The sequence below is a fragment of the Episyrphus balteatus genome, chromosome 3, assembly GCF_945859705.1.
Source record: "Episyrphus balteatus chromosome 3, idEpiBalt1.1, whole genome shotgun sequence".
NCBI classification, from domain to species: domain Eukaryota; kingdom Metazoa; phylum Arthropoda; class Insecta; order Diptera; family Syrphidae; genus Episyrphus; species Episyrphus balteatus.
The window spans coordinates 96,447,306-96,474,407 of NC_079136.1; the positions used below are offsets into that span (position 1 = coordinate 96,447,306).

Here is a 27,102-nt window from a genome sequence, read left to right on the forward strand (position 1 = left end):
TGGTGAGCGAAACGTGCGAATAGCGTCGTTTGCTCAAAATTGGAGTTGGGAATCCACAGATTATGAAATTTAATGTTTGATTTATTACGTGCGTTGGCGTTGGTGTCCCTCTACAATGTTTTTCGTTTCCACTCTAGGGTATTCGAATTGAGACATATAAAAATACACACAGTCGTCATGGTGTCTAGTTGATGTTGGGAACAAAATACAAGGACTTGTTTTCAGTTTGTTTTTATCTTCACAATAACACGTTTTTAAAAAAATGTCCTTCTTTTGAATAAATTAAAAAAAAAAAAACAAAATAACAAAAATAAACTATGAATTTTCCAGTAAAATTTTGTTGCAATGGACAAGAGTTGGTAAAACTATGTTATCTATTCACGTTCAAGCTATGTGTATGTATAAGTTGATGCTGTAATTATAGCATATTTGATTAGGACAATAAAGGATGAGGCATGAAATTTTAAGTAGGAAAACTCAAAGTTTCATAGTAAAGGATTTTGTCTGTTTGTTGTTATTTTACAGAGTTACGACATTAAAAATGCAGGGCAAGCCGTGACAAAAATTAGTTTAGCAATTTTTTTTTCGCTTTTCAAAACAGCGAATATTTTAGTTTTTCCTCGTTTTAAAAAAATATGTTTTGTGTTCGCAGTACATCGTGCAGCAATGCTTAGTACAATGGATTATCACACCATAGGTTCTTGGTTCATATTCAGCCTCCACGACTTAGATTTTTTTTAAGTGGTACTGCCACTTACGAGGAATTTACAAAACCTCCAAGGGTATCATTGGCATAAAAAAGTGCATCCATTCCATTGATGAATTCCGTGAATGATTGATAGTTGTAAGTCACTAGGCCTTCACCTTCATGGAGTCTTTGAACACCCGACTCGTAACCCACAAGTTTAAAAGAAGACCTCATGAGCTCGGAATTAAGTGCTCGAGTTTATTTAGAGTTTAAAGAGTTGACGCTGACGTATTTTCTACAAAAAAAAGCATTTAAAACTCAATTTCACTAAGGCCCAATTTATTGACTCTCCATTAAACTTAAATCGCCATTAAAAAAGGGAATTTTAAAATTAAAAACCAATTTCGTTTAATTCAGTCTCTTTTAAGGATTTTTTTGAAGTTTGGCATCATTAACTAATTGAGCATTAAATTTAAAAGTAGTTTTAGTTAAAACACCAAATTCGACCTTTTAAGAGGGATTCTTAGAGCTAATGGAGGTTTTAAACAGAATTTCTATTTATTCACTCTCCATTAGTGTCAAATGTCATTTCATTTATTTTTTTTATTTGAATTATTATTTTATTTGAAAAATGTCAAATGAGCTAAAGAATTATTAAAAAAACATCACAATTATGAAAAAAGTCCAGACTAAAATTTTTTGTAGGTATACACACATGCATTTGTACCATAAAAAAGAACAAAATTCAAAGAAATTAATGCATTTCTTGTCTACTTCGCACAGATAATACTAGATCTACTAGATTATATTCTCCACTTCAAAACTAATCATTTTTGAGATGCTGCATAATACATACATAACATACATAACATTGCAATTGAAGCCATGAGAAGAAGAGATATAAAGCTTACTTCTAAACCAATGACACGAGATGAATGCCGATTACACTTAAATTTAAGTTGTTATTTGACACCGATGGAAAAAATTAAAAATTTCACTTAACTCCTTCTTCTTCTTATGGTTTCAATGGTTTTTCTTCCAATTCAAATCTATTTGATTTGACAAAATTGTAGCTTTTGACAGATTTTTTTTCAAACAAAATAAAAAATCCCTAGGATATTTTTAACAGAGTTTTAAATTTAAAGTTTCCATTAAAAGTAAGGACTTTAACTAAAGAAGAGTGAATTAAATGAATTTTTAATGATGTATACTTAAAGGCGACAATAGTTTAACGAGACCGTTAACTAAAGCGATAAATTTCAAAATTTAATGGAGGCTCAATAAATTGGCCCTAAAAGATGAAGAAACGAGGTCTACTTATGTGGCCGACATTTATATGCCTGTGGTCTTGTTTCTTTTATTTCAATGGATGTATCTAGCACAGGGTACCTAGTTAAAAGTTTTTGGTAAGCCCTTACAGTAAAAGTTGACATTTTTTAGGAAATTGACAATTAATGGAAGTTGAGAGTAAATGGTACCTGCCTTATGACCAAAATAGAAATGGTTTTTCTGAAAAACGACTCTAACGATTTTGAATAAAAAGAATACGTGAACTGGAATAAATAAAGTTAAGTAGGTACCTGCCATAGAAGCGTTTTTTTTTAGATTTTTGGAAATCTTGTTAACGAAGGAACCGATTTAAACGCAAATTTATTACAAAATGTTGCAGTAATTTAAATTCATAACTGAAAACGAAAAGTTTCTTGGAGGTCTTTTTGCTCAGCTATTTGTATCCAAAAATTTTTTTATTGTATATCAAGTTATGCATTCGTTAAAAAAAAGTTAAAATAAAAATCAGACATAACATTACGATTATAGAGAATTCAAAAAAATGTGGTTCCGGAAGTCCGTGTGTCTATCTGTATACGAAGCTACATCCTAAACGGATGGACCAATTATTATCAAAATTTGTATGTAGCATTTTTTGGAGACTCTCCAGGGGGGATTTTGGAATTAATTATTTTGAACCAAAAAAACAACGGTATCTACCTGTCATATAAAGATTTGGGAAAAGTTTAATTTTCTCGAGAACGGCTTGAACCATTTTGTTAAAAAAATTCAAATGTTAGTTTTAAGGTAAGGTCTATCTTTTGATGAAAAATTTTGTATTCGAAAATCATTATTAACGGTAGGTAGGCCGCTTTTTAAAATCTGCTTTTCTGCCAAACAACTTATGCAATTTCAACGAATTATATATAATTTCAATATAAGCCAACAATAAAATTTTGAAGAAAGTTATTTTTTTTTTATCTTAAGAAAATCAAGAGTTCGAATAGCGGACATTGAATTTTTTTGAAATTTGGGTTTAAGATGTTGATTAGAAATTTCTTCAAAATGGCATCCAAATTTTATTTAATTTTTTTTTTCGATTTTTCTAACTATTTTGATTTTTTTCTTAAAATGCTTCTCTTTGGAGCTAAATTTGATTTCAGATGTTGTTTTTTTCTCTTTGAAAAACGAAATTTAAGTTTTTTTTTCATATACATTTTTTTATGGATATAAAAACTCTTAAAAATTTCGCCAACCTGAACTCTAAGAGCAAGTTCTTGTGACACTCGTGCGTTTTATTTTTTCTTTCATTCGGAAGACCAGAGTTTCGAAATAAGTTTTGGTTTACAGATATGATTTCCTATTTCTAGTGAACAGCTCTATGCATTTAGATAAAAAAAAATATAGGTACGTACCTATATATATTTTTTTTTTTTGATTTTCGAGAAAAATCACTCAGAAAAAAATGCATTTTAAAAAATTACATTTTTTTCGATTTTTGAGAAAAAATGAAGGTTAATCCCTTGCCGAAAAAAATGCACCTACAAAATTACGTCCAAAGTTATCGAGTGAGACATCAAAAGAAAAGTCTTTTAAAACTGTTGCTGGAGATCTCCTCTCTCAGTATCAATCTTGCAATCTTTCTCTTGAAGTTTAATGAAACTACCAAATTTCTGCGCCTTGCGTCTTCGTGTAGAAGCAGACATACGAAACAGAGGCGGATTTACCAGAAGGCTGAGTAGGCTGGAGCCTAGGGCGGCATATTTTAGGGGCGGCAAATTTGGGGACCGATTTGTTCACCTCATAGAAGTCAAAAAGATTTTTCCATGACGACTTTCTGATGTCTTGCAGATAGAATTCTGTAAAAAAATTTTCCAATGACTTATTTCTCCTGTTAGTCATTGCACATTCCATATTCTAGCAAACAAGTTCGCAGCCCCTCAACTAGTAATCGGCATCTGCGCTTTTTGCCCATACCCCCTTATACGTAAGTCGTTTGTATACTAAAATGACTTGCTCTGGGAGCTAGAATTTGTCTTAAATTAGAAATTTATTTGGCAGTCCCTTTCGTTCCCCCTCTTTCCTATGACACGATAATTGTTTTACTTAAGCCTCAATTTTGGCGTCCAGAGCGAGTCGTTTTTTGTGTTGTTTTAGTACAAACGACTAACGTAATAGGGGTGAATGTATTCCCCTTTTTCCACTAACAACCTATAGATGCCAGTTCAACTACTGGTTGGAGGCTACGAACTGGCTATAGTTTACATATAATTTTTTGATTTTTTTTGTGTGATTTTAAACCGTGATTTTATTTTATGAAAATCTAAAAAAAATACGCTAAAAAAATAGAACAATTACACGCAAAATACCATATTTTAACCTTAGTGTTTTTTTTAATAATCACGTTCCTTAGGAGTTTTCACGTGAGATTAAGAAGGACTAATGAAGCTATCATATATGTACTTGTACATATTTGAAAAAGTTGAGGTTATTTTACTTGGGAAACCCATGGTTGTACAAAAAAACCAGCAATTTACCAAAGCTATCCGTGTTTTACTGGCGAAAATACAGCAAAGATTCGGGTGGAAACCGTGACTTTTAAAGAGGAATCTCGTGATTTTAAGGGGGCAACCAAATCATTAATTTAACCGAACTAACCCTACCCTTTTTAGTGTCCAACCCGTGCTTTAAACGACACGTTCCATTAATTATTTTTTTTCCCGGCTACCGAAGATTTTGCCAAAGTAATACGTGATTAGAAGATGATCATAATTGTACAGCAGCGACCCATTCTTAAAGTGTAGAGATTATGTAATTTTTCCAAAGTAATTCGGGATGTTTTCGGAATGATCCGTTTATCGGGGAAACCAGTGATTTTAATGACGCGACATTGTGATTTTACCCAAGATTTTCATGATGTTAAGAACAAACCTGTGCACAGCTGTGGTTTAACCGAAGTGACTACTGATTTTCGTGCAAACCATCATTTTAATGCAGAACTCAAACTCATTGAAATAAAATGCACGAAATAAGGCACTTTTATGTTAGTTTACTTGTAGATTTTAAGCACTGGCTCTATATAAGAGCCAAAGTACTATTTAGTGCCTAAAAAGTTGTCCCTTTGGACAGTCAATTTAAAAAAAAAATATGGACATTTTTATCAATATGTTTTCACATATTTTAGTTGACAAAGAATGGTTATACTTTAATCTTTATAAAATAACATTTGCACCGATATGTTTGGAAAGATATTTCTATATTTATGACAAACAGTTTAAACACAAAGTGATCAAAATGTCAATATAAAAAAAAACTTTTATTCCTATTCCTAGGAATAAGCTCTATCTGAGGTTTATTTGACTATTGAAAAATTGGCCCTTAATAGTTTATTACCAAAAATGAGCTTTAAGACTTTAAATACCACTGCATTACCAAGATAAATCACAATGTTACTGTGATTTGTAAACAATTCGATCCAAATTTGGGATTCAAACTTGTAGCAAATAATGTTAATTTTATAACTCAATACAGTTTTTCTACTAATTTGTACTTTTTCTGCAAGAAAAATGAAATTCAAAAAAGGTATAGTATTTTTAACCAATAAATTAAAAAAAAATTTGATGTTGGGGAAGAGCCGACATTTAGGGTAAAGTTTTATAAAATGAAAAATGTTGTTTTGTTATTTTATTTTTATGAGATTGCATTGAGTATTACGTCTTCAAAGTTAGATCAAAATCGTTAGAGCCGTTTTCGACCTTAAAAATGTGTATGAGAGATATAAATAAAAAAAAAGAAGTGGCAAAGGCGGCAAAAACTGAAAAGCCTATACCATGAAAATTTGTAAATCCGCCTCTGATACGAAATCTATACCTACAAATGTTCAGACAAATGTCAAACAGAGGAATGTGTGTGAAAGTTCGGGTGCTTCTATGTGTGAATCTTGTAAAAATCGAGATTCAAATTTTTGAATCTCGAATCCATTTATTTTTTTAAATCTCAAGTCGCAAATAGATCATGAAATCTGAGATTTTTACACTTTTTCCCCTCTTCACCCCCTCTTTTAGCTGTCAGATTCACAAATCTAACTCTCAATCTCGCAAATAGAAAACGACATAGTACTGATTCTATCATTTCTGCCTTGTCCAAAATGAGTACCGTCGTTGTAACAATGGAGGGGTAGTACCAGCGAGTATTGAAAAAAGGATTTTAAAAGTTGAACTTATTGTGTTACGAATTGCATTTTACACCCACAGTTATCTACTTATAAAAGAAAACAAAAGCCTTGACTAATATTACTCCTTAAATTGTCCTTTTCTATTCCCATTTTTTATTGTTTGCAGTCAATGTTGGTATCTTACATCACAAATCATCTTTAACAACGTTCCAGCTTTATCGTCCTCCATTCCTCGAAAGCACTTTGACATTGTAACTTAATAAACACATAATAAATTTCCGATAAATCATCGTAAAAAATATTTATTTGTACAAAAGTTCATCTTTGCTTCTTTCGACTTCAAAGATACAAGAAGATATAATATTCGTTCTCTTCGTACTTTGTACAATGTACCTACATAAATAAATATATCTATACAACATTTATGTTATCGATTTCGATTATATTGCCCGAACTAACAAGAAATGAATCCAAAAATAATGATTCCTTCGAGGCATCAGTAAGTGGCTTTGGAATAAAAACCTTCCACTAACCGCCCTAATTCGTTTATTCCACCTTCAAATCAAATTCATCGTATACCATCAACATCGAATGCTCGGATTGTAGTAACCAAGTGAAGGACGAAAAGTGAGAAAAAAAAAATAAATAAAAGCTAGGAAATGAAATGAAGGAAATCATTGGTACTCAAAACCGAATGAAGTAGAAATTTCCATTTCTATAAAAATGTTTCCTGACATGAACAAAAGGTGTTTATTGGAAATGGGACAATTTCGAATTTATGTCGCCTTAAAATTATATCCATTTCGAATTGTTGTCACTTTTGCCAATTACCAAGGCAACCCACTACCACAAAATAAACGATTACAATGATTTTTCCAATAAATAGCCCTTGGACACTTTTTTTTGCTGCCGCTGCTTTTTTTTTATTTAAAAAAAACATTGCTTCAATTTTATTTCTTTAGGAAGAAGAAGACTAGATCTATATAAAAGAAAAGGTCATGAAAAGTTCTCCAATGAATCGTAAACAGAAATAGTACCTCGGTTTCCTTTCAATTTGCATTTAAAGAATATTTTTTTTCTGAGCAAGAAAATAACTTTCTTTAATTAATGATGCAAGAGAAAAACCTTATCTACAAACAAATATGAAACTGCAAAACTTTATTGCATAATTTATTTCATTAATTTCTTCGCAAGTAAGTTTTACTAAACTAGAAAAAAAAAATGAATCAAAGAAAATCTGCAGAAAGTCAAAAATGTTTTAATAATTCGTTTTTAACAGCAGTAACTTTTTTAACTTTGAAAGGCTTCGAAACATTTTCATAAGATCTCTGATTGAAAGTTTAATCAAGTTGTAGACAACTTTTCTAAGTTTTATCCAATCTTAGTATTTAACACCAATGCATTTCTTATTCCATAATTAAGTTTCTCTAATGTCCACTGGAATGTTTTGGACTAATTTTGTTTATACAAATCTTATGATTTATTCATTACTTTTTTTTCTTTCAATGAATCTTTTGATTGTTTTCTTGTTTTAAACTAAATAAATAAAATAAAATAAAATAAAATAAAATAAAATAAAATAAAATAAAATAAAATAAAATAAAATAAAATAAAATAAATTAAATTAAATTAAATTAAATTAAATTAAATTAAATTAAATTAAATTAAATTAAATTAAATTAAATTAAATTAAATTAAATTAAATTAAATTAAATTAAATTAAATTAAATTAAATTAAATTAAATTAAATTAAATTAAATTAAATTAAATTAAATTAAATTAAATTAAATTAAATTAAATTAAATTAAATTAAAATAAAATAACCATTAATTAAAATAAAATAACATGTAAAGTAAAATGTACTTAAATAAGATAAAATAAAATAAAACGAATGATGTATCGCTTGATTAAGAGAAAAACATTTGTTTGGTCCGGGGCCCCGACAGCTCAACGCAATTGCTGTTATAGTAAAAGAATTGTTTTAAGAAAATATAAAAAAAACTTCAAAAATTGATTTAAATTTATGTATTAAAATCCATTAAATATCCGAATGCGCAACCTCAAAGTATTTATCTTAAAAAAGTTAATTTTAACAATCACATTATTTTACTTTAAGTCATCCTAAATTTTATTGTTTATTGAAGTTAGAAACCTTAAAATGAAATTTGGTATTTTAGCCCACCAAGTTTGTTATCATAAAGGGAAAAAAGGTAAAAAAAAAAACAAGTATACCTACAGTTCTAGGTTTTTCAAAAATTAAACTCTCTAAACCTAACACTAAAAGGCTAAAGAAAAATAGTAAAGTTGAACCAAGAAAAAAATGATATTTTTCATGGTCTTTATACATATTTCGAAGAAGCGATTTTTTTTTATTGTATCGTAGCAACCTAGTCACACAGCATAACATTAAACATAATTTTCTCTTATTATTTCTTTATACAAACCCCAAACTAAACCCAAAAAACTTTCATTAATCTTTGTTTAAAACATTAAAAAAAAAATGTTCACTATGGTGTATACGTGTTTTTTTCTGCCAGAAGGTGGTCTAAAGAATTCATTTGTGTTAACATATCTACAAAATTTGTATATCTTTAACAAATTTTGTATGTTAACACAAACGCACTCTATAACCTTTTTGTATAATCTGTCATTGTAAAAGATAAGCAGGTAGGTAGAAATAAAGACCTCTAGTGCAACTGTTTTGAAAACCCAATTAGCGCTAATTAGCGCCGTTTAGAAACCTTAACTTTCCTTTGTGGAACGGTTAAGTGTAGTTCTAACCCATACCTGTCACACTAATGGTCTTCGATTTTTTAAACGAAAAACGAGCTGCAACTCATCGAAGAATAATTTAATACTACCCAAGTTTAAAAAAAGTCTCAAGTCACAAAGGATATTATTAATGTGATCAAAGTTGAACGTAACTCCCGAATTCCCTTTACTTACAACTCTCGTCCTATCGGCTTCCGTCACTGTTACAAGCTGTCACAAGTTGGCCAAACCCATCCGCAATATCACAGTCACACGGAATCTCTATCATTATCAAGAGAGAGAACAAAGCAAATTCGAGCAGAGGAGATATTCTTCATATACACAACATGAAAATTCCTATGAAATTACCACAATGTTGGGTTTGCAATTCCAGAACGACCATAAACGAAATTCTGTCGAGACGATGTGGTTCAAGGCACAATACTGATGGAAATCTACCCGACAACACTATTGTCGACCCTTTTGTGTGCAAAAGGATCTAGAAACAATAACAGCAGCAGCAGTAGCAGTAACGCAGCAGCAGCAGAAATACGAAGAGCAATATAGCCAGAGCAGTATCCGTTGCACCCACCACAGAATATGTGCGCGCTATTTGTCTGGAACCGTATTTGAAAAATGTCCCCAAATGGTGACAACGTGTGGACATGTGTTCTGCAAGAAAGGAATCTGTGCAACAATTTGCTAAACACAACGATGTATTTTGTGCAATGGCTTTTTAAGCTCTTCAAGTATTTTCGTGAATATTTTTTTTTTAAAGGCGGGATTTTTATTGTTGTTTTACTATAAAAAATGATTTTGTTCAAATCAATAAAAAAAAATTGTGTTAAATTGAATTTTGTGAAGAATTTTTGTATAATATTCCAGTAATAACTTAAGGATCTTCTTCAAAAACTTCATAAAATAAGGGTACCTAATCTAGCTAAATAGAACCCACTAAAAATAATTAGAATACACATTTTTCCGTGGGCTTTTATAATTAAATCTTTTATTTATTATAATAAACCTCAAAAATTATTAAATTTTTCACTCTAACTCTTGTTAAAATTTCCCCTATTCATTCAGCAGTATTTGAATTTCAAACAAGTAATTGTTTCAAAAACCCGTTGCTCTAAAACATGCTAAAAGTATGTATATGTATATTAGACTGATTCAAAAAAAATTTTTTTTTTTTTGTTCAAAGCATTGTTGAAAATATTGTTGGAAATGACGAAAAAAAATACTGTAAAAGTTTCAGAACTTAATGTTAACATTTAGTACCGCCGCATCGCAAATTTCTATTTCCCATACGATTTGTATGGGAAAGATTGTGTATTTGTGTTTAGAATTGTTTATCTTTTTAATGGTTCATCAAAAAGGCTTGACAAAATCATTTTCTTTTATAAAAATGTCCGCTCTACAAAAAAGTTCTTAGTAATTTTTTTGATTTAGCCCCGCGTTTCGAAGTTATTCAACTTTAAAATATAAAAAGTAATTTTTTCTCATTTTTTTCCGATTTTTTGACGAAATTATTAGGTTTCTCAAAAACTTTGGCAAAATTTTCAAATATTTGTATTCTATGTTGTGTTTTGGTTTCACAGATCCTTTTATATAACTCTCAAACCCCTTATACTATCATATTAGATTCCTTCAATAAATTCGAATTATTCATTTTTTCAACTAAAAATTATTTTAATTAATTTTTCGCGTCCGTTTTTTTTAAATTTTATAAATGCAATTTTGTAGAGCGTGCAATTTTATACAAGAAAATGATTAAATCTAGCTTTTTTGATGAACCATTAAAAAGATAAAAAATTCTAAACACAAATACACAATCTTTCCCATACAAATCGTATGGGAAATAGAAATTTGCGATGCGGCGGTAGGTACTAAATGTTAACATTAAGTTCTGAAACTTTTACAGAATTTTTTTTTCGTCATTTCCAACAATATTTTCAACAATGCTTTGAACAAAAAAAAATTTTTTTTTTTTGAATCAGTCTAATGTATATATATTTTTCATTTGTGTATAAATTCATTAAAATTACTAAAATAACATAACAATCAGAATTTAAACTAATGCGAGTCTTTTTAACTTTCGTTAGTGTTCTGGATTTTATATTTGCCCCTTTGAGAATTTGCCGCATATTCTCACGAATTCATCATTTTTTTCTTTTGAATGTGTTCTATATTCCTATTGTGTCTTTAGATTTTCTTTTGATCAAGCTTTTGCTTTTTATATAAGTTACACAATGGTTATCCCTCAAGCTTTTGTGCATTGCTTTGAATTTAAAAAAAAAAAGTTCCAAAAATAGATTGATGATTTTGCACAACACTTTGACTTCTTACACATATATGAAGTCAAGGGTATTGCTCTCACTACATTTTTCTATGTAAAATTGTATGCATTGAAGTTTCAATAAAATATAAATTCTTGCTGCAAAAATATTTTCTTTAAATCCAATCGTATAATTTTTAAATGCGATATAATGAGATACAGTAGAATATTGAAATAATGAATGGTTCTATAAGATGAACTTTTTTTTTGTTTTAAAATTATCTAACAATATTAGGTGTTGGCAACAATACTTTCCAATGTATTTTAAATTTTAATATTTAGCCCAATAATGAATTCAGCGGTATTCTATTTGATTTTTTGACGTTTAAGTACAGGCGTTTGCTTCTAGATGAACGGAATAATTAAATGCACTTTTGTACATACGTCTTTTAACTCGCAATTTCAAAATTTAAAAAAAAAAATGGCTAAGTTTCCGAATTAGAGAGAACCAAAATTAAGATAGGGCTGATTATTTCTTCATTTTTATGTAAATGTTCGATGAATAAAATGCTCGACTGGTTTTTTTTTAATAACAAAAATACTCCTTTGAATGTTTTAATTTACAAAATTAAAAAGCCATTTAATTTTTTGTAAATAACAAAGGTACCGTTTTATTTAATTAAAAAATTAGAAAAAATATTTAGCATGCTATTCTGAAGAAATCATTATTATTTGACATATACAGAAAAATTTCAAACAAATTTATTAGGTAATCTGTTTTTAAAAATCCAAAAACAATTTTTTTCAAATCTTTTAAGTCTCTCATGAGAAAGTCAGATATTAAGAAAACGATTCCATAGCAGGTACCCGGTTCAAAAAATATATTTTTTTATTACAAAAGTAAGACGTTAGTTGCCCTAATACACATATATTTTTTAATAAAAATCGTTAAAGCCGTTTTAGAGATAAACAAGCTTTTCCATTTTGGTCTCATATGGGAAGTACTGTTAATTTTTGTCCTAAACAAATTTCAATTTCCCTACTGAGGAATCGCCCAAAACCCTTGACTACCAAGTTTTTTTTTTAAGATGATAAGTGTTAATGCTATAAGAAATTGTAAAGCTTAAACCGGACTACTCTTGGAGCACTCTTATAAAAATATTTCAATATTCAATACACCCAATGGAAATCAACAACAGCCTACAACAAGCAGCCAAGCATATCAAATAACAATAAGTAAATGTAGATTAGAATCTACGATAGAACAGATAAAACTACGTTTCCTTGCTTGAACTGTCCTCCGAAGTTTAAGTGAAAATTCAAAAATAAGCGCTATCTTTGTACTAACCCAGTATCCTCCCTCCCACCACCATCAATTTTTTAACTGCATAGATTAATTTCAATTCCTATTGATCAATTTCAAATCAATTTTGTTAAAATTAAAGATGTTGATGGCATCATTTAAATGCAATGTTGTGAAGATCCAAATAATTTATAATTCATTGGCCCCTTTTTTCGGAGACAGAAAATGCAAGCAACACTAAATCAGCTTAAAATTCTTAGTATTTCATGATTCCGGTCCAACAAGATAATAAATGTCACACCCGTAATGTGTATACACCACATCCATAATAGTGTTTAAAGGAATAGTTTAGGTAGTTTTTTTTATCGTTTTGTGTCTCATAGTACCTTGAGGGGTCGTTAAAACTGTAAAAGTTGATAGAAAATTTGCAAATATCTTTAGCACTATAAAGAGTGTATGAAAAACATATTTTTTATATATTTTATCTTAACAATAAAAAGCTGAAGATATTTTCAAAATTATCAACTTTTTTGACAGTTTAACCGAATTTTTAGATAAACCACTTCAAACTGAACCACTGAACCAAAAAGGTAGGTACATAAAATTAATGAATTCGTACATTAATTTTAATGAATGTAAAAATTCATGGGAAATGAGCCAATGTACAAATTCATTAAATTTAAGAATCTTTTTATGAACAAATTCATAAGGGAATGAATCTTTCTTACAAATTAAGAATGAGTTCTTAAATTTTATGAATTTGTACATAAACGAATTCGAAAATTTTTGAACATGTTTAAGAAAAGTTTCTTAGATTTTAAGAAAAGTTTCATAGATTTTAAGATTATTTCTTGAATTTTATGATTTTTTTCATAAATTTCGTAAAAATTTAAATGAAATGTTGCTTAAATTTTATGAAAAAAATAATAAAAACTATGAATTTTTCTTAAAGTTGTATGATTGTTTTCATAAAATATAATACGCTTTTCATTAAAATGTATGCATTTCTTTATATAAATGCATATAATACTTTACCATTTCCATTCCAAGCCTTTAATTTGTTCCTAAAAAAAATTGTATCCCAAACAAACAAACAGCAAAAGAAAACAACCCAAAATCTAAAACAAAAAAATGAAAATTGTTTTTAAAAATAAAAGAAATTATTAAGTTTAAACGTTATAAAAATGTTTTATTGATCATTATCACTATAAATTTCAGTATATAAAGTTAATTTTTAATTTAATTTTACTTTTTTAATGGATGCATCATCTGGAAAGATAGAAAAAAGATTGTATTAGTAAAATTAATATGTAATATTTAATTAATTGTAATATTAATATTGATTTAAAAAATTGAAATAGCTAGAAGGTTAAATTATCGTTTACCTTATTGTAATCGGCAGCATTAGACTATGAAGCTGAAAAAAAAAACAATACAAATTTGAATGAGTTGGGGAAAAATAAAAAGAATTTAGGTTGTTAATATTAAGTTAAAACAAAATTTAAATATTTAGAGAAATAAAACAAAATTCAACACTTACCTACTAGATTCTATGTTTTGCTTTAGTTTGCAATGACAATTTCAAGTGTACAGGATAAGTTGAGAATCGCCTTTAATATGGTTTTTATTTTCGATTTTTTCCCCTTTTCCGGTCCAAAGTTGAAGATTACGTATTATTATTTCACAAAAATATCAAATCACGATTTTTAATTTTAAAACATGCACCTATAACAAAAAAAATTAAAATATGTTTAATATATAAAAGAAAGCAATTTTTAACATTCTATGTTTTTATACTTATCTGAGTATATGGGAAAGAGGCAACGGGAACCACCAATATGTTACACTGTTAAATGTACATATACTCTTCAAATTGTCTACGTGGTTGAAATGCTTAACACTGTTTATAATAGATATTGTCTTTTATTCACAAACTTTTAAAATTTGTTTCGGCAACAACCGTCCACTTTGAATATCAGATTTTAAATTAAATCCTCAAAGAAATCTTTCTGAGGCATAGATTCAGAACAACAGTTATTATTTTATAGATTGATGAAAAAGTACATAGACTTTAAGAAAATATACTTAAAAACTCAAAACGTAAAAATTTTTTCATAAATTATATGAATACTTTCATAATATTTAATGAATTAATTCTTAAATTTTGGAAAAATATGAATTTCAAACTTAAAAAGTATGAACAGATTCTTAAATTTTAAGAATAAGTTCTTAATACCGAATACAGGATAACGGTAAAATATTCGTTATTTTTCGATTAATGAAAAAATACATTCATTTTAAGAAAAAGTACTTAAAAACACAAAATTAATGAACTTCTTTATTACAACTGTAATTTTGAAAATTGATTTTATTAATTTTAGAAGGGAAAAAAAGTAAATTTTAAAAATTATCTTAACTCAAAATACAACTCAATGGAAAATAATAGTGAATTTCGTTCATAAAAGTATGTCCAGATTCTAAGATTCAGTAAAATATTCTTTCGAATTGGGGCTAGAAGTTTATGAATTTATTCATTTACCTTCGTATTTATTCTTAAAAAAAATTCATAAAAATATTTTCCATAGGAAATTTTTTATGAAAACTTATTCTTAAATTTTATGAATTGTTCTTAAAAATAATTTTTTTTTTTGAGAATTTATACTTAAATTTAATGAATATTTCTTAAAAATTTATGAATTTCGGTTTTAATGAGATTAATAGTTTTTAAGAATAATAATTTTTTCAGTGTATCTGTATCGATATTTTTTTATGAAAACATTAAAAATTAAGGATAGAAACTTGGAGAGTATCTATTTTATATCTATCAGAATTTAAGCCTAAATTTATACCCAGTTCTTTATAACCAGTTCTTCAAGTCTAACTTAAATATTATCAAAATGTCAGTGCTGCTAGAATCTTTACTTAATTTCACCTGTCTCAAATAGCTGCGGTAATCAAAAAACAAGGAGATCTTTTGCTCAACAAAAATTCAATAAATGTAACCATACCCAAAAGAATATATCGATAATTATAGCCTGTTCGTATAAATATTCTTAGTTCTTGAAAGCTTACGTAGGCACCCGCCACAAGCATGGTTTCTTACTATTAGATCCTTCCAATTATTACATCTAATTTAATTAATTAAAATCTCGTCAATATTTCTAACAATAACTATTATTGCTTATCCTCAAATTTTGTTTTGAATTTTTTCATTACAGAGTCCATGATGTTTCTCGATCCGGCTTCAGTCAGTGGCCATTTATGTCCGTTCACACATGGGGTGAATCCCCACACGGTAACTGGCAGCTAGAGATTCACAATGAAGGACGTTATATGGGTAAGTTAACTGTGAATTATACCAACAAAAACCACACAAAAAAAAATCCACTCTATTTAATGCTTATAACAAAAATCAATATAAATACCATTTTCTAACAAAACCAACCTTTCCAATTTTCATGCTGCTTTCCTCGGAAACAATCATCTTCCTTAAAAAAAAAAAAAATGTATATCGGTGGCGGTCACAACACTCATAACATAAAATGTATCTTTTTATCTCTACCTTTCGTATATATTTTTTTTTCTTTTTTGTTTGTATCTTCTTGTTACATCCATAAAAATCTATATTAAATAAGTATCACATGCCTTATTGCGAGAATGGTCGCTTATATTTTATGGAACAACACTTCCAATCGATCCCAACGATCCGGTATCGATGCGCACAAATCCGTCCGAAGACACAACAACATCATCGTCGTCATCATCATCATCTCAATCATCGTCGCAATCATCTTCAACATCGACCAATCTCCATCAAATCTACTCGCCCCAATATCCTCGGATGCCAGCAACCAATTTCAATTCATTTGCCACACAAAGTAAACTTAATGCGAAGGTCAGCTCAATGAAGGCAGCCAATGGTACAACAGTGCTTTTAGGTGGTCCTGGCAACAACAAAAAACAACAACAACAACAACAATATCATCAAGTTTCGGCAACGTATGGTGTTATCCTTGGCTCTGCCAAAAATAAATCCAAAAACGGAAAGAATGGCAATTCAGGGGGGAATGGAGGTAATGGTGGTGGCAAAAATAAAGGTTCTAAGTCATCAAATCGTCCTGGTAATACTCAACAACAACAACAACAATCATCAGCATCATCATCAATATCGAAAAATAATTTCTTTCGCATTCCGGCTTCGAATGGCAAATCGAGCTCATCAAAACAAACGTCTGGTTCGACGCAGCGTCCGAAAATGTCCCAACAAGCGAATTACAATTCAAATGGTGCTGTTGTCATTCCCAATAGCAAATCCGTCGCATCGGATAAGTCCATTCAGAGTGTTGGACAAACGATGACAGCTGCTAAACTACCAATCAAGGCCCCAAAACAAGTGAAAGATAATAACGCCTACAATGGCAATAGTGGCATCAGCGGCGTCGGTGGTGGAATTGGTGGCAGTTCCATAGCAACGACGTCATCAAAATCTGCCGCAGTATCGTCATCTGGTGGTACACTATCCTCATCATCATCATCAACATCATTGTTGTCGATGCCACAGAAGACAAATCACCGGATACCAAAACTTTTCGAACATTATGAAAAAATTCAGCAAATTTTTCCAGAATTCCATCCGTACATGGGCACTGCTGCTGCTGCTGCTGCTGCTGGATTGGTATCAGGACAAAAAGATGCAACATCATCATTGCCGTCATTATCTTCTTCATTATCGTTGTCGCCATCATCATCGTTGGCATCAGGAGCATCCACGTCGACATTATCATTGTCATCTTCCATCACCAGACAGGGATCCAATAGAAAGCAATTTCAATTCTATGATCCGTCAGTCGGTGTTGGTCTTAGTGGAAGCTCCTCTTCTGGTCCATTGTTGTCATCGTCGTCGTCTGGTGTGGGCAATGGCAGAGGAAGCGTTGCCATTGCAAATCCAAAGCCATCCCGGGAGAATTCGAAAAAGTCCTCTCCGTCGACGAATGCAGGATATCAACTACAGCAAGAGTATCAACTAACTCCGAAGCAACTGTCATCGTCGCACCAGCAACAACAACAGCAAGCAAGACCGCCACCACCAGCACGTACTGCCACACAACGACCTGGTGAAAAGATTTATTTACCGAATCGGAAAAGCACTAACGGTAGAGAGAGATAGACATGTTTTTTATGTTTTTTTTTTTTTTTTTTTTTTTTAAAGCAGGATAATTTATTTGATGACTTTTCAAGCCCTATTATTTTTTTTTTCGCTGTCAGTGCATTCTTTTGTAAATTCTTTTTTTTATCCAAATGTAACTGTTTAAAATTTAGTTTAATTAAGTTAAAAATTCTTTGTGTTTTTTGTAATTATTTTATAAATTTTATTTTTAAATAAAAAAAATGTACATACATAGGTAATGGTAATTTTAAACGAGTTTGTTTTGGAATGAGTTCAAAGTAAAAATATTTAAAAACTAAAATTTTACTATCTTACGGACTTAAAATATCCCCTGTGTTCCGGGTTCGAATCCCAGCCATTATTGACGGTACCTCTTTTTCAACGGTTCTCTAGACCTCTGATGGACTTTCTCCTTAATGACTTAAATTATTTTATTGAACATTTATAACAACTGCGTTTGAGTAAATTCCGATTTCGAATAACAAACCTTCTAATTTTCGGAATTTCTTATTTGTAAAAAACTATGTAGCAGCTAGCTCCAACCAATAGTTATAAAAAGAACTTTTAAATATTCTTTGTTATATAAGAAATTAAATATAATACTTCGTTTGGAGGTCAAAACGCTTCAAAAAGATGGTTTTGTAATTTCAAAACCAAATTTTATGTCTACATTATAGAAACGATTCAGTAAGATGATACCCATCACCATAGTTATTTATATTAAATAATGGAAATATTAAGGAACCCGTCCAAACAGCTCCGTTTTTGTAATTTTTTTTTTTTCAACCATCAGTAATTAAAAATACTTTAACTTTTATAGGTTAAAAATTGCCTCTATTGCCGTATTGAATTTTTAAATTTAATTGAAGATTTTTGGGAACAAAAAATGTTTGTTTTCAAAAATTTTGCTTAAATTTCATAAATTAATTGATGCCAAAAGATTGTCTAGAAAATTAAAGTAACAAAAATATATGGGAGTGAGGGACAATCTTCCATCTTTTAGCGATAGATACAATTTTCTCAGAAATTGACTTCAAACACAAAAAAAAATTATTTGAACACAACAATTTTTAAACATACATTTTTTAAAAGCTAGTAGCTTATTCATATTTGTAAAACTAAAATTAAGTTTTTGAAAAACTGGTTCTCAAACTCAGAATTAAAAAAAAAAATGTATTGCTAACATTTTAACATGTCTTTTTAAAACTTTTTTGTAATAAAAGGTTAACAAGCGAAAGTTTGAAGGTTTTATTTGTCAAATTCTTAAAAAATCCAATTAAATTGAAGTAATTTTTAATTTTTGTATTACCTTTTCCTCATCGGAATTAAACTAATAATATCTATAGCCATCGAAATCGGAGCTGTTGGGCCGGATTCCTTAATAATTTGTTTTAGTTACTCCACTAAACTATACTTACTTATTAACATTAAACATTTTTAAACTTGGGTCAAAATACATATATTTTATAAGTATTTTCATCTTAAATTTAAATTGAGCTTGAGCCACAGCAAATTCCAAAGATTTGAACTGAATACGAATATTTATTATTTGAAATGGTTCTATGTAGAGTCGTTTGTGGTAAGTGTGAGCACTTTTGACTTTGAAGAAGTATTACAAGCAAAATATAAGATGTACATAAAAAAAGTAATTTGATTATTAGAGATACATGTTTTGACTTCTTAAATTCAATTAAAATATAACTTATATTTATAAAATTAATTATGTTTCTCTAAGAAAACCAAAACAGGTCATATTGCGCACACTTACCCCTTAGTAGGGGTAAGTGTGCGCAGGGTGTACGGTAAGTGTGCGCAGGTACTTTTGCTTAGTAATCTTAATGAATATCAATTGTTCTTTTTTTCAATTTTTAAAGACATTTAAAAACCAAACGAGGGGCCTAAGACCCCCGCCCCCCATACGATTTTCTTATTATTTTGATCGATTCTGTACACTGTGAAATTTTGATGCATTTTGAAGCATTTTATGCAAATATATATATTTTCAGTAAAATCCCATGCATTTGCATGCGCACACTTGCCCCCAAATTTTTGCGTACACTTACCCCAAATGCAGTTTTTAATTGTTTTTGATAAAATATTAATAAATAAATACTAAAAACAATAAAATTTTAATTGGAACATAAAGTTTAAATAGTAAGCTCAATAAAAAAAATCAATTGCCTTCACTTTAAGTCAAAGGCAGATCACTGTCAGAGTTTGAAAATTGTGAAAAATTTTAAGGAAAGTTAGCTTTTTTTTCTTTTGCTTTTTCTCGAAACACTAAAAACAACAGAAGGATAAATATAACGGACTTCGACGAAGATCAGATATCTAATTAATTGTGCATTAGCAGAAATTTAAATTTTTACACTAGTTTCGAGAAATTAGCAATGCGCACACTTACCACGAACGACTCTACTAGTAGGCTAGTGTTTGAATTTTAGAACAAATACAAATTTTAAGACTAGTTCCTCTCTTCTTTGAATTTTGGACATCTTTCTTTTACTATATAGAAATATTCATACCGACTCAAAACTAAGAATACAAAATTGGCAAGTACATTATGGAAAATTATTTTACTATGACATAATTCTTATTAGAACAATACTAACAATATTTTTCAGATTCGACAAAAAAAAATTGATGACAAAATTTAAATTTATCACTTTCCAAGAGGAGGTTGTTATAATTCCATTCCTTAAGCAGGTACCCTAAATGTTCGTGTGTTCGCCTCATAATTTTTTTAATATCATTATACTCTTCCACCGAAAGCAAAAAAGTTAATAAAACAAAGTTAATAAAACAAACTTAATCAACTGTAATAGTAAATTGGTCTGTTCCCACAATCCAAAATTTTATGTAACACGTTCCTCACATGAAGTGAAAAATTATAAACTTTTTGTAAAAAAAAGTAAAAATGTGAAACTTAACATAGCATAAAAGAAAATGCTAAAACACTTACCAGAAATTATATCGAGAACAGGATGAAATAAAATTTTTAAAATAAACATTAGGGATTTTCTTACTTTGTAAATATAATTTATATTTAAATATTCTTTCTATATTTTTTTAAGCACTCTGTATAAAACAGAAAATTATATTAAATTCGTGTTTCGAATTTTTTAAGAGAGATTGACCACACTGATGCCTTTTTATTATTCAAAGAAACATGAATTTCAAACAAAAAATTTAATCATTTTATTTATTTCTTTAATTGAAGAAAATATTTAAAACTTCGCACTTTTTTTAGTTTTTAAGATTGAATATTTTTGTCTCAATTTTTGTTTTTTTTTACTTTAAAAATGTAACATTTTTGTTTTATTGTACTCTTGTTTCTTTCCGCAGGTCATGTTTTTCATTTCAAATTATAAATTTAATAAGCTTATGTATCAAAATGCACGGGAATGGACCTTTTTATGCATTTAAAAACTATTGTTGTTTTACTTTTTCAAGCAATCATCTTTTTTTCATTGGTTTTTATTTTACTTATTTCCTTTTTTTTCAACTCAAAATATAATACGAATATAATGTAAAAAAATATATATATTTATATAAATGCTTTCATTTCTTTTGCATGTTCCATCATCATCCTGATGACTGACTGACCTACAAAAAACAATGTATAAACAACAACGAACAAACAAAAATAAAAAAAAAAACAAACAGCTCAAATCACACAATGGGACTTAATTTTCTATGGAACAGAATCACCCGCTCAGCCAGATGATCCAGTTCAAATTAGCCCTGGACAATTTGGGTCGTCCTTTGGTGGTGATATGGAACACAATCTTCTTGAATATGACCCGGATACGGCTAGCGGTCAATGGAGAAATGTGCAGCAGGTATGTTTTAGTTTTTTGTTCTTTATGATTTTTTTTCGAGACTCATCATATTTCGCTTATATTTTTCTGAATTTATATATAGTTTTTTTTTTTTTCTTTTTCTTAATAAAAAAAAATCAATCGTTATAAAACAACAGAATGCACCGTTTTTTTTTTTTTTTTTTTTGCTGGAGTTTGAAGCAAGGAAGGGACTAGTTTGCAAAATTAAAGTGAAAAATAAATTTGCATTGGAGAAAACTTCCTCTGCTGTGATGGCGGAATTGGTTATATGTATTTTTTTTACATTTTAAATTATCTCCTTCAACTGAAGTCAATTTTTGCATGTTCATAGATAGATTCAGCAGCAATATTGGTTGTGCACGTTCTATAGATATGAATGGGCACTGAACCAGGAACCTATAGGATTGTATAAATTGAGTAAGGGTCGTATTTGATATATAAACGGTATTTGGGCCAGAAATTTAAAAAAAAAATATAGTTTATGTTGTTATTTCTTTGAAATAATTTAAGAATCCTTTTGGTGTTTTTAATCCAAAGGAGATGGAAACTTTCACTCTGAGAAAGTTTGAAAACTCATCATAATTATATGTCATTAGGGCAATTCCATGGTTACATTCGGAAAAATTTTCCAATACAAATGTAGGTAGATATTTTTTTTAAATTTTAATATAAATTGATACGAAAATACTGTCCATGAATGTAGCATTCCAATTACTTTTATAAAAAAGTAAAACTTTTTATTTTATTTTAACCATTTACTAAGAAAAAATAAAAGTCTGTTAGTAACTCACGTTAAATAAATCGGGCACGAGTTTTAAGAGTCCGACAGCATGAAGTTTTTCTGTAAAATTTAGAATGGCTATTTATTTTTAATGAAGATTCCATACAAAATTACAAATTTTTAAAATTTAACCAAATAAAGAAAAACTAAAAAAATACCTCGTTTGGTTCGGAAATAAATACTATTTTAGAGTTTATTTTTTTGCTGCAACCAAACTAAATGTTTTATACATTATTGAAAAGAACTAAATGTTTTCTTTTTAAAACAGTCAATAAATCTTAAATTGGTGAAAATTTGAGGAAGCTTGATTTTTTGCAATGGATGAAAGTCTAAAAAAAACTGTTTTTTTGGCCCTAACTTCTAATTTTTGTGGTAGTGCGGAGTTTTTAAATACCGTTTTGTAATCGGTGTCACAAGCTCTACAAAACGTAACAGGTTTGCCCCCGCTTTCATTTTTATTTTCACACATTTTAATCGTACCATTGTAGAAAAAATGATATTTTGCAACGTTTAAACGTCCACAACTTTTTTTCTTTTGATTTGCACCAACATTTTCTTTTAGATAATAAAAATTTCCAATCGCATATAAGAAAAATGGTTTTCCTACATACTCCAGAAGTTAGTAAAAAATGTATTATAACAAAATTAATTATTTATAAATAATTTGTTGTTTTTTTTTTTGAAAATTGGAAAAAATTTTAATATGTGTACCAAATTTCATTAATTTCTATTTGTCATTTTAAATGGGAAAATCCCTCTGGACAACGGGTTTTTCAAGAATTTTTTTTGGAAAACTGAAAGCATTAATTAAAATTTGGAAAAATACATGATATTATTGACATCATGAATTGTTAGAACAATTTTTTTTGAAGTATTAAAAAAACAAAATGGCGGCTTTACAGCTGTTTAAAGTTGATGCCTTGCGTTTGCGCCGTGCAATGCCCAGGTCCAGTAAATTATTTATAATCAAAAGAGAAATTTTTTTCCTTTAAAATATATTTATACGCATTGCATGAACCTAAATTTAGCAAAAAAAAATGTAAACTAAAAATTAGAGACCAAAAAAACGAAAACACACTATGTTTTTTTTATAAACAAATTGTTAAAAAAAATATTTATTGTGAAAATTGAATTGAACTTTTAGGTTCATGCAATGATCAATGAGTTAACGAGTAATTTGCACTTTATTTCAAGTCGATAGCTTCATTACTTTTTGAATTACGTTGCACGGCGCGGAAAAAAACGTGTTTCGAGAAAAATTCGTTTAAAGTTTTCTTTTTTGTACTGTGGTAGGCTCGGAACGCATGGGTTTCAGGACTATCTAGTGACTTTTGAGGTTTCATTTAAGGCTTAGACCACTAAAATAGTTTCTTCGGTTGATAAATCATTTTTTTAGGCAAAAAATTAATAATGCAAAATTAAAAAAATTCCAAAGGGTTTAACAAAAAGATATACAAAATTTCATTTGTGTCTAACTTTTAACAAAATTGAAATTTTCCAAAAATTCTTTGAAGTATTATTTTTAACATATAAATCTTCCAATATATGCAAAAAAAAGTATCAAATTCGAGAAGTCGGTTTTAGGTGGCCCACTTGAGAAAATTTGACTCAATGTAAAAGGTAAAAAAGTCTGCATAATTTGTTCAAAATTCGTGTCCAAATTTTCATGGAATTACTTAACCATTGTAAGAAATTCAACGACAAAATTTTTAGGTAATGCAGACATTTTGCATTTTTATTTGAAATAACATTTTTTGTATGCAAATATTTTTATTTGCATTTAACCGATTGCAAATCGGATTCTCCAAAACAGTCACTTCGCATGAAGGTGGTAGCCAAATCCGTCCCTGTTAAAATAAAATTATGAACTTTGTGAAAAACAATTTTTCAATTGTACCTATACGCATTCGCCTGTATTGTAACGATGTTGAAATTGTTGACTAAAAAAGGATATTTTTTCAAGGATTTTAATTTTATGTTTGTCTTCATAAATTTATTAGTTTGTTTTAGAGTTTCTCTTTGTTATACCAATATAAATTGATTTCTTAAAATGTATACATTGCATATGCCAAGGGATAAGATACTACAATTTTACAGATGGTAAATGGATTTTTTTTTTTTAGAATAAACTTAAATGAATATACACATCTGAATAGTATTTTTTTGTTATGATTTACTTTATCAAACTCCTTCAATAAGAATTTTTACTTTGCTCAAGATGAATTGATAAAAAAAAAACATGAAAATTCAAAATTTTTTAATTTCATTTCAGGTTGGCGAATCACTAGCTGATATTCAGCATGAAAACGATCAAACCAGCAGCGCATGCATGCGTATTACACTAGACCAAAGATGCATAGGTTTGTGTTTTATTTTATATGCTTTATCACAACTTTATTTAACATTATCAGCAAGCAGAAGCTTATTGTTAAAATTAACAAATAATAGACAACCTCTTAGAAGTATAATTCCAAGCAATAGACAATTACTAATAACAACAAATTTTTCATAACTACTGGCGAAAAATTAATTTCTAAATCAAACAAATATAAAAAAAAAAACCAAAAAAAATTACAAAAAAAACACAATAATATTGCCAAAAAAAAAAATACAAAATCTAAAACTTGTGTATATGTGTTTTTGTGTTTAACCGGATTCCTTTACAACAACAAACAAAATATAATAGAATTTCTACTTTCTTAATGTAAAATAATAAAAAAAAAATCTAATTCTTTCCCTACTTTTTTCGTTCTTAAAAAAAATATCATATATATTTTGTTGAATTTTACTATACATAAATAATTAGTTAATTTCTTTAATTTTATTTAAAAAAAAAAAACAAACAAAACAAAAATAGGTGATATGTAAATTTTCTTTAAATAATTGTTTAATTCTTTATAATATATAATTTAAATTTATGTTTTTTTTTTATACTTAATTATAACACTCAATTTTATATTTGTACAAACACAAAATAGTAGAATTATTTAATTTTTTTTTAATAAACACAAAAAACCTTGACAAAAATATAAAAAAAATCGACGCAAAATGTATAAACGAAATGTATAAAAAAAACTTTAAGCTAGAATAACCTAGATATTGATGTAAGAATTAAAGTGACAAAAAAAAATTAAATAAAAAATAAATTTTAGAAATTACTGTGCCAACAACACTTTTTGTAAGATGAAAAATAGAGTAAACTCATAAAATCAATACGAAAGTAAATAAAAAATTTAATAAAAAAAATAAATAAAAATAAAATAAAAAATATTGGTTAAGGGTAAGTTTAGAAACTAAATTTAAAACAAACAAAAAATAAGTAACGTAGAATAAGTTTTCTTGATAAACAACAACAATACGGGAATTAAAAATAAAATTAAAAAGAACAAAAAAAAAAACGAAATAAAACAACATTAAGGATAATAATTAAGTGCAATTATACTTATACATTCTCGACATGATCACAAAACAGCACTCATATGGAAAATTGTACTAAAACAACCTTCATTCATTTGGTAAAATGTTTAAATTTAGAAAAGAAAACATTGGTGGCATGTAATATGAACAAAAAGAATGATTTCATGCAAGAAAATTCATTATATTTTAGGTTTAGATTTTTGTTATTCTAAAAAAATTTTAACACACATATTTTTTTCAGTTTTCATATCTTGAGATATTCACCTAAATAATGAAAGATAGCTTCAATGTCAAAAATAGATCTAAAATATCGTGTTTGTATCTTCTGATAATTTCAATTTTTTAATCATTAAAAAAGCAATGACACAATCTTTAGTGTTCTGTTCATCAATGTTTGCATACAAAACAAACATGAAATATGTATTTTAAAATATCCGATCTTTTATCCAATTCTTTTTTTTTTTCTAAAAAGGTTTGAGCTTTGGTGACAACATAACGCCTCAATCTAATGATCTACTGATCTTTTCGATAAGTTTGTCAATTAAGGCTATAACGTCAAACATATTCGTACTTGTTTGTTATGACTTCATTTTGATATACATTTTTTTAAAGTTCTCAAGTCATATCTTGAGGCAATCTTTTTTCAACATTTTTGGGAATTTACAATATTATTTATAAAAACTACTAATTGACCGTCATTTTTAGTAGAAGTAATCACTTGTAAGATTTGAACCCGAGACATACAGTTTCTAAAATTTTAGGCGGAACATTTGTTTCCTACATTTACTCTCTGCACAAAAGAAATTGAAATTATTTTTAATAAGGTAGAAAGAGGTAGAATGGTCAGGTCAAATTATTAATTTATTTTGATCTTTACATGTCTCTATTACGTGTTTATTGTTAAAACTTAAACAACAACGAATTTTGAAAACTTTGTCACTCTCTATCTTCTGAAGCAGAAAATTTATAACGTCCAAACTTCAACATAAAATGGCCAACATTTAAAGCTGATTATTTTGTTGCTTTCACACTTTTATAGCCTATATACAGGATTTTAAATTCATCGAGATTTCAATCTGTCGTCATCGGTAAATCGATATTTATTTCTTAACATTTGATACAAAGTGGAATTCCTCTTTATAGAAAAACTTAAATCGAAAATCATATTTAAAGCCATGTTTAAAGCCATACCGTTTTTTCGTTAAATATCAGTAATAAGGTACTTATATGGGAACTTTTATGTTTAATTCTATCGCTGTTATTATGAACACCAAAATATCGATTTTTTTCAAACAAAAATATCGAATTCGATATTCAAAAAAAGATGAAATTTTGAATAAGTTTTCATATGAAAAAAAACATCCCAATTTTGCATATTTTCTGTAAAAAAATATCGATACATTTATATCAACACCAAAATATCGATTTATTATTC

The 27,102-nt window shown here is 28.4% G+C and overlaps 1 protein-coding gene across 6 annotated transcripts in view; it reads left to right on the forward strand.

Moving 5' to 3' along the window:
• LOC129914753 (furin-like protease 1) overlaps window positions 1-27,102 on the forward strand; it is a 354,485-nt gene that overhangs the window by 313,536 nt on the left and 13,847 nt on the right. For all 6 annotated transcript variants that reach the window (XM_055994116.1, XM_055994114.1, XM_055994117.1 and 3 more), the window contains 4 exons: window positions 15,679-15,797; window positions 16,096-17,613; window positions 21,294-21,469; window positions 24,523-24,610. In XM_055994116.1, the coding sequence (XP_055850091.1) occupies window positions 15,679-15,797; window positions 16,096-17,613; window positions 21,294-21,469; window positions 24,523-24,610 (1,901 nt within the window). The remainder of the gene's footprint in view (window positions 1-15,678; window positions 15,798-16,095; window positions 17,614-21,293; window positions 21,470-24,522; window positions 24,611-27,102) is intronic.